Source organism: Aplysia californica, unplaced genomic scaffold (assembly GCF_000002075.1).
Source record: "Aplysia californica isolate F4 #8 unplaced genomic scaffold, AplCal3.0 scaffold00170, whole genome shotgun sequence".
In the NCBI taxonomy this organism is placed as follows: domain Eukaryota; kingdom Metazoa; phylum Mollusca; class Gastropoda; order Aplysiida; family Aplysiidae; genus Aplysia; species Aplysia californica.
The window spans coordinates 3,390-12,547 of record NW_004797440.1 but is presented as its reverse complement, the minus strand read 5'-3'; the positions used below and the strand labels follow the sequence as shown (position 1 = coordinate 12,547).

Genomic DNA, 9,158 nt, shown 5'->3' with positions numbered 1-9,158 from the left:
CCTCTCTCTCTCTCTCTCTCTCTCTCTCTCTCTCTCTCTGTTTTACCTTCGGTGAGGGTGATCTGCGGCGTTCCTTTGGCTCAGACTCCATTGTCATTGATCGGTCTGTACCCACAGCCACAGACATCAGACTGGAAGAAAAATTTTTAAGAAAAAATTAATGCTTGAACTTCTTGAAAAATGACAGATAGAAACATTCAGGCTGTCTGATATTTTAATGAAAAGCTGATGAGGAGTTGAAGTTTACAATTCTGTACAGTATAGATAAGCAAGACCACTTGGAGTGTGTTAAAAATCGTATGAAATTCTACGTGGTCACCAAAAAGATAACGGACAAGATTTTTTATGGGGAAAATAAGCCACATATATAATCTAATCTACAGAGTGCTGAAAAATCTAGTCTTTATCCCTGAGATCTTGAAGATAAATACTTTAGAGGGGGACAATAGGAAGATAGGCTGCACCCATAAAAATCAGTCAAACTGACGGCTGATAAATCTACTTTCTTTATCTATAAGGCTTTCTTGACCAACAAATTAGAGGGAAAAAACTTACATGGGATGTGGCTGCTCAAGTTCTTCCTCCTCCTCCTCCTCTTCCTCTTCTTGCTCTGCCTCCTTTTCTGCCTTTGATTCCACAGGGGCAGGAGCCTGAGTCTTTGACGGTGATGAAGGTGGTAGAGGCTCACGAGAAACAACTGACTGTGGTGACAGAGGGGGTGTGGCTTGTCTTTGACTGACAGGAGCTGGAACTTGGACTTCCTCCTCATCCATTGGTGGTGGGGAAATAGGGGGCGTGGCTACATCGTGACGCTGTACTAGTGGGAGGTCTTCCTCATGTTTTGGTTTTCCTGAAGCTGGGGAAGATGAAATGAGAGTTATTTTATTCAACAAATGACAACTTTGTTTACTGCATTCATAACTTTAGACGATCTCTAAGGTATCAATTCTTCATCTGCAAATTCAGTGTCATAACAATTTTAAATGTTCTCTGTCACAATGAGTTTTAAGAATGGTCAAATCTAATCACATTTTGCAATATCCTCCAGAGATCATTTAACTACAACGCTTCAAAAGCAGCTGTTTGGCTGGTGCTACTGACTCATCCAAATATTCTTGCTTAAATTCTTTCATAATTCAAGTCGGTACTATCACTTTAGAGGGTGCGTGGCGGAGCGTTAGTGCACCCGCCTCCGAAGTAGAAAGTCCGAGTTTTCGGGACACGGATTTTTTTTTTCCCCCTCCTGCCCACCCAGCAGTAATGGGTACCTGACTTCGAGTTGGGGAAGTAAAGGCGGCGTGGAAAGAAACTGGCCACCCTACCACAATATGCCGAAGGCCCAGGAATTTGTCTCACTAACAAAGTAATCCCCAATATCCGGATCGGATGCGGGAAAAGCTTTACTTTTTACTATCACTTTATTTCAGCACTTGCTGTTTATAATCATTCTATCAAAGTACTTTCAAACAAGAAAAAGTTAAAAAAAAGAAACAAACTCTCAGACCTGCAACACGTCTCAGCTCTTCCGATATATCAATAGAAACAGAAGACTCTGACTCATAATCAACAGCTGCAGGAGGCGCAGTGGGTACAGCTTCTGGCTCTGGCTCTGGCTGAGGTGGAGGGGAACGAGGCTTAGCGGCCGCAGGTGCCGGGGCTCGAACTGGCTCCACCAGTGGCTCAGGCTCAACGCGCTGAGAGAAAACGTGACCTGTGGGTGGCGGGGAGATGGGTGGGGTGGTCGGAGCTGTCGCCTGCTGCTTCAGTCGCCGAGGGGATGGGATGGGGCTTGTTTTGGGGGTCGGTTCTGGGGTTGGGATCTGCGGAGTGCCAGCTTCTCTTTCCTATATCAAGGGATGAAAAAGTTTACAAGAAACAGCTGTAATAAAAATTATTATTACCTGTAGTAAAGTAAAGTAAACAGCAGCTCCTTGAAAGCTGACAATTTGTAATAAGAAAATTATTTTCAGATATCTATATTTAAAGGTCTCTGTAATGCCTGAAAGGCTTTATCAGTGAATCCTCACAGCATTATAATAAATGTCATTACAGTAATTTCTTTAGTTTCAATAGAATTTTTGCTCGTTGATATGAAATGCTAGTAGTATGTAGTAGTACAGGGTTTAACGGCGCTCGCAACTGCATAAGGTCATATGAGCGCGATGCTAGTAGTATCTTTACTCTTAAGACCTGTTGATTTTGTTAAAACAACAAACGTTTAATGACTTTTAGCTCTCTATCAATGATTTGCGAGTTGCCATTTTAGCTTGGAAGTTAACCAGCACTCTGTGAATGAATGTATTTTCATCTAGTTTAAGAAACAACTGACCTTGGTAACAGCAAAAAAAAATATATTGTTAAACCATATACAAACTCAAAGCAATCTGTAACCAAGCAGAGATGGAAACTAAGTCTCTTGTGGCTTTTTAGTTCACATTATACACTTGACAAAAGTTCAAATAAATCATAACAGTCCTTAATGACTTAAAATGAGTTAAGTCTGCTTTCTGATCTCCCGAGTTCTTGTACACTACTTATACTTTTCATTCCCTACTTGTAATGGGACATATTCAAAATAAAATTTATTAACAATTAATTTTGTGGATGGATACCTACGAATGTATCTATATATTATAGACTCTGCACACTTTACCTTTTCTTTCAACACGGTCTCTATCTCCTCCATAGCACGCACAGCATCCGCCCCCTCAGCGGGCCGTTGCGCCAGCATAGAGTTAACTCTTTCTTGGATGACTTCCTTGACCAAAGCACTGACCAGATTGTTGTCTACTGGCTGACCTGCATCTATAAATAGCTGCAAGCCTCCATGACCAATCATATCAGCCACTGAGACAAAACAAAAAAAGTGTTCAAGATGATGAAAGGCAGTTATGAGGGGTTTTTTAAGTGTGACAAAAAGGACACGTACTACTTACTAGATAACTAAAAGTATTGACGTTTATTTCATTCATACTTTCAATCAGATTGAAATAATTGTTTTTAAAGTTATAAAACTTGTATAAATATCAAAACATAAAGACACCAAACAGAGATCCGTTAAAAAAGAGGACTCAAAAAAGAATATAGAAATAGAAATAGAAAAATAGATAAATAAAAAATTGTTTTTTGATCTAAACAAGTGCTGAACATCATTTCCAAAGTAAAAGAGTAGCTGCAAAATGTGAAGAACTTTCTTTAATGATGACAACTGTCATAGATACATAGTTATATCAAACCATCTTTAGTTAATGTAGGTGTTTTACATCCCAATCAATACAGTTTAGATCATTAATGAAGCAGTCGGCCCCGGCCGAGAGGGATACAATGTCCTAAAGCACAAAGACTGAGATACTCTATAAAAAATTCTCCCTGCACAAGATTCAAACTCAAGGCTTCTGTGTGTGATGGCGAAGCACCTAAATGCCACACCACAGACACTGGTGTTTCCTGTAATCCAACCAGACCTCTCACCTTGTGGGTAATTGGTGCGTGCTCTGATGTGGGTTTGCTTTCTCTTTCCTATCATCAATTGTCTTTTTCTCTCCTCCTTCTTTTCTTTGTACGTTACTCTCTAATAACACCTTTGTTGTTGTTGTTGTTGTTATCGATCCAGCAACATCTGGGCTCTCGCCCTCCTAGGATCCTTGTCCAATACCATGTAGTGATAAATGCAGGTTTGCTGCAGTTGCTGTAATGTTCCGTAGAGTGTGTTGTCGAAGTTAGGTCTCGGAGGGAGAAGGGTAGCTCTGATGTCATTTAGGGCTGTACAGTGGAAAAGGTGATGTTCCACTGTCTCATATGCATAGTCACACAAAGGACACATTGGGGGAAGTTCTGGTTTTATTCTGTTCAAGTGAAAGTTGAGCTGTATATGTTCTGTTCGTAGGCGGAAGATCGTGGTCTGTTTCTTTCTCTGTAGGTGGTTGATATTGTCATTTCGTTTTGTTGTAGTCATATGTTTGAAAACTGCTCTGCCTGTCTTTCCCAAAGCCCATCTGTTCATCCAATCTTGTTTGCTGTTGCTTTTAATGATTTGTTTTGCAGTGTGGTATGAAGTTGGAATGTTGGGTTGTTCCGGTCTAGATCCCCTTTTGGCGAGTGTGTCTGCTCTGTCATTTCCAGGTATGTTTGAGTGTCCGGGAATCCACTGCATCACCAGGTTGACGCCACAGAATGTTTTCAGATGATGGGAGCCAAACAGTATATGTGTCAAGTCTTCGTTTAGATGGTGATCATTTTCTATTGCTTGCAAGACTGATAGTGAGTCAGTGAAGATCACTATACTCTGGCTTTTGTTTGGATGAGTGTCAAAAACTGTGCGGAGATGGTATAGTGCTGTTTCAATTAATAACACCTTTAATCTTTACCACTTACATGACCTATCTGTGTGGCACTTGCTGTAAAACTCTTCCTAAAACTAAAATCACTCACCTAGCAAAGAGTCTTCCCTCTCACTGGCCTCCTCAGAGTGAACTGATCCGGCCTTGCTGATGTTGGCCGCTTCCAGAGGGGCCGACTGGGCCACTTGTATAGGCATAACCTCAGTCAGGACGCGGGCCATGAGCTCTTGTTCAAGCCTGGGTAAAGACAGGTTGAGTTTCAGTTTACAATCAGGAGTTTTACTTGAAAAGACAGCATATCCAGTTTCATAAAATGTTCAGGAGAGCCAAAACAACACCTCTTTGCCTCTCAACAGTCCGTTGCTTTGAATATCTTCCAAACACTTTCCCCGTCTTATCTATTAAGATAATGATACCAGACTAAGGCAGAAATGTGCGCTGTGTTTAAAACTATCAAGTGAAATCGATATCTCAATTTCATCCAAAACTGGATATACTGTCTTTTATTAAAGTAAAACTCCAGCAATGGGAATTTGACTTCAAAATTCCCCACTTTAGATTAGCAGAGACAATCAATGCAAAAGTGCAAAAATATTGAAAAGAGAAAAATGAAACAATTTAGAAATGACACTTAAAGAACGGAAAGTATAAGGACCTGTCAAAATGCAAGAAGAATAAAGGAAAAGGAAAGGAAGAGAAAATGAGAGTTTAAAAAAGGTTTCAATTGATGGAAGAAAAGACAAAAAGCATAAGTGGAAAAGACAGGAAAGTTAGACAAGCCAAACAGAAGCCAAAATGAAATTAAACTAAAGGAAAGGAAAAGGGAGAGAAAATGAAATTGAAAAGAAAAGTGTGAGAAGTCAAACTGAGTGCAACAGGGATAAGTATAATCATGGAAAATAATTCTTTAAAGTAAACAAGAAGAAGTAGGGAAAGTTATTAACAATATCTTACATATACACAGTCAAACCTGTTCTATCTGAGACAATTACCTTTATAAACAACCAGTTCCCAACATCCCCCCCCCCCCTCCCCTGCTTTTTTTGGGGGGGTTTCCATTGTAATGACAGTCCAAAATGTCCACCAGTCAAAGACGATCAATTTTCTCTTCAACAATGGGTGGATTTCTTTGATGATTTCGTCTTTAAATGACTTTTTCAATCTCACTGTATCTTTATTAACCCTATCCATCCACCCTGGGGTCATTTTTGTACCCCCCAGGTTGTATTCTTCCCATATTAAAATACTTCTAGTATGAAGATCTCTTTGAAACGTTCAGTATTTCTCAAAAAATCATTTTGACAGACAGCTATGTAAAGCGTAGGCATCGGATTAACGAGTAAATTTCCTCTTTGAAAGTGGTGGCACAGAGTTCCGCACGTCGTATGGATACGATAGTAAAACACGACATACGGATAGGGTTAAACAATACTTTTATCTTGTTCCCTCCTTTCCTAAAGCACACAACAGGCCACATACCAGTATACGGCATTGTTCTCCAAAACATCCTTCCTTCGAAGGTCCTCTGCCATGACGTCCGATATCTGCTGTGGGGGCTGCGTCTGCTCCCCTCCCGCCATCCAGTCAGGGCCAGACTTGCCAGTTTTTGGCGGGAAACTTGGTCCAGAGTACTCTGCCACTCTGGGTTCGTATCCCGGCAGTTGTATTCCCTCTCCTGTCTGATCAAGGTCAGAGTCCTCTTCCGTAATCGTCTTGTCAAGGTCTACATCATCCTATAGGGAAAAAATCAATTGTAATTGCAAATGTTTCCAGCCCAAATTGATACAATCTGAAATCCTTCAGGAAATAAGCTACCTCAATTCTGCCTATCAGGGCCCTTGAAAATCCCCTCCCAACTCAGGAATCAAACTCCCGTCTTGTGCGTGCCATGGAATATAGAGCCTCATCATTACATCACGGACATAGGTAAAGGTTCAGCGCTTGAAAAAAACGATTTTTAAAGTAAATTACTTTTAAACCACGCGTCCAACTTACATCGTTACATCATAGAGAGAGGTAAAAACTCAGTGCTGGGAAAAACGATTTTTAAAGTAAATTACAGTTAAACCATGCGTCCAACTTACATCGTGTACTTCCTGTAAGAAGGTTACATTGGCATTGCCTTGCTGGGGACTCCTGATCTGAATGTCAGAGCGACGAGACGACGAGGGAGAGATGGAGTCAATGTCAATAGGGGGAAGCACCTGTACAAGAGAGAGAGAGAGAACAGGGGTAGAAAATCATTTTTTTAAATGGTAGAGTTACAATTCTTATTGTCATTGGTGGTCTAGTGCTGATAATAATAATAGTAGTAATAATAATAATAATAATAATAATAATAATAATAATGATAATAATAATAATAATAATAATAAAGATAATAACAATGATAATAATAAAATAATAATAATGATTATAATGATAATAATAACAATAATAAAAATAATCATCATAATCATAATCATCATCATCATCATCATCATTATAATAATAATAATAATAATACATGGCATTTAAATAGGGCTCAACCCCGACTAAACTACACAGGCTCTGAACACTTTACAATACCACAGTAACATATATATAATCAGTACATTGTGTTCTGACCAAAAGAAAATCTCTCTCTTAATATTTATCTCAATAATATAATAACAGAAATGACAGAGATGTTTAGGCTGTTGGGCTCACAACTGAAAAGTCGTGGGTTCGAAAACCATCAAGAACCTATTGTTGTGTTTTAGAGAAATGCACTTCACATGAATTTTCCTCACTTCACCCAGGTGGGAATGGGTAACCGGCTATAGACAGCGAAAGATCATGTCAGTCTCTTGGTGTTTTAGTTCCTAATTGGCTGCTTGCTCTGTAAGCTTCCAGGGAAGCCAAAAATGTTTTTCAGTGTTCTATGGTTCAGCTAGGGCAATAAGATAGATTTCAAAGTGCATAGAGCTTGCTGTCAAGTGGGGATATGTGCTATACAAATGCTTTTTTTTTTTTTAATTCATTATTATTTATCATTCTTATTTTGAGTTATACTCCACGAGGACTCCATGACACTGCAATATTAAAAATAACATTACATTTCAAGGGGAGAAAAATGGTATGAACAGGCTTGAGAGAGTAAAAATATCAAAGCATCTTCAATGATGTTGTGATTTATGGAAACATTTTTTCCTGAGCCAGTAAAACTTCATTATTTAAAAAATCAATATTTTTGATAACGGATTTCCCTAAATTTCTGGCAAATGCAGTCACCTGTTTTGCAAGCTCCGGCTCCCTGGTTCGAGTCTTGTTTTGGTCTTCCTCCACAGGGAAAGACACCAAGGCCACATTCCTGGCAGCTGTCACTGGCACAGGGGTGGAGGTCACGGGGTTCGAAGCTGGCCGAATCGGAGTAGCCGACTGTCTGACCCCTGGTTCTAATCGAGGTTCCCCAAGTGGTATTGCCATGGAAACCAGCTGACCTTGGATGGGTGCTTCATGCAAAGAAGATTAATAGGGAAAGTATCAATTAATCATCCAAAAAAAAAGGAGGACATTGGCAAGGTGCATACAGTGGAATCCTCTTATAATGAGAGGGAGTGGACCAGTGCGAAATGTCCGTTATACTAGGATTCTCGTTATAAGGAATCCAGTAATAAATTCAATGGACATAACAAAGTAGGCCTAATCTATGAGTTTGGTGTTCTGTTTATTTCTTTTTGTTATCTCCCCTGATGATGACATTGTTCAACCTGACCTCTTGGTCTTACTTGATCAAAAATCAAATCGGGTTTCTTTCTCTAGCGCTAGCAATGTTGACAGCACGGCGTTGGTGATCAGAAAGAATGTGCTCTGAGCTAACTCGCCCGCTGTGTTGTCCCCCACCCCACTACACCCCGTGGTGTGTTTCGTCTGCTTGCGCACGTCAAAGTTACACATTCACTTCATCCATCACAGCATTGTGACCTCTCCATCCCCATATCAGAGCAGTGAGGTCATGGGTAGTGGTAGGCCTAGATAATCTAGACTAGGCTGGCCTATCTCGTGATGTGTTCTGCTTGTCTGCGCATACCACACCATCCCCACTCATTCGCTCCGGCCTTAATTGTTGGCAAACGTGGGCTCTCCCATTCTTTGTTTCGCTCAAAGAGTTGATGTAAGATTCTAGGTTTCGCTAGATCACCAACAGGTTTCTCAACTGGTGAAGTTTATATGTATAACTGGCCTGTGCGCTGTGCACAGCAGCAGCAATATTCCGCTATAACCGACTCCCGTGTTTGTCCGAAAGTGCTATAGCAGTATTTCATTTACAAAGATAAAGAAGAGAAAAAACGGGGTTTTAGAATAGGGTCTTTATAACAGACTTCTCGTTGTTTCAGGACTCGTTATAAGTGGACTCCACTGAACTTGAGCTTCTGCAGTGTAAATTACAGCACATTCTGATTTGTAAAATCAAAAGTAAACCCTCTCTCTTTCTCTCTCTCTCTCTCTCTCTCTCTCTCTCTCTCTCTTTCTTTCTCTCTCTCTCATGTTGTGGCTGCAAATGTGTGTGATTGTGTATATGTATATTTATGTGTGTGCATATGTGTGTGTATTTGTATGAGTACGTTTGTGTATGTGATGTTTGTGTGTGTGTTTAAATATGTGTATGTGTGTGTGTGTGTGTGTGTGTGTGTGTGTGTGTGTGTGAGTGTATGTGTGAGTGTATGTGTGTGTGTGTGTGTGTGTGTGTGTGCAGACATGTGTGCGTGAGTATGTGTGAGTGTATATGTGTGTGTGCAGAAAAAAAAACTTTAAATGCTGTAAGTACACAGATGAAATTGCAAAAGACCACATGTG

General features: G+C 40.1%; 1 protein-coding gene across 1 annotated transcript in view; it reads right to left on the bottom strand.

The window, feature by feature from the left end:
* Nucleotides 1-9,158, bottom strand: part of LOC101862501 (TALPID3 protein) — a gene marked incomplete at its 5' end in the record, with an annotated part of 23,722 nt that overhangs the window by 11,218 nt on the left and 3,346 nt on the right. Inside the window, 8 exon segments of the mRNA XM_005098024.3 lie at nucleotides 47-131; nucleotides 556-856; nucleotides 1,505-1,844; nucleotides 2,654-2,847; nucleotides 4,432-4,577; nucleotides 5,820-6,073; nucleotides 6,425-6,544; nucleotides 7,593-7,813. Of these exon segments, the coding sequence (XP_005098081.3) occupies nucleotides 47-131; nucleotides 556-856; nucleotides 1,505-1,844; nucleotides 2,654-2,847; nucleotides 4,432-4,577; nucleotides 5,820-6,073; nucleotides 6,425-6,544; nucleotides 7,593-7,813 (1,661 nt within the window).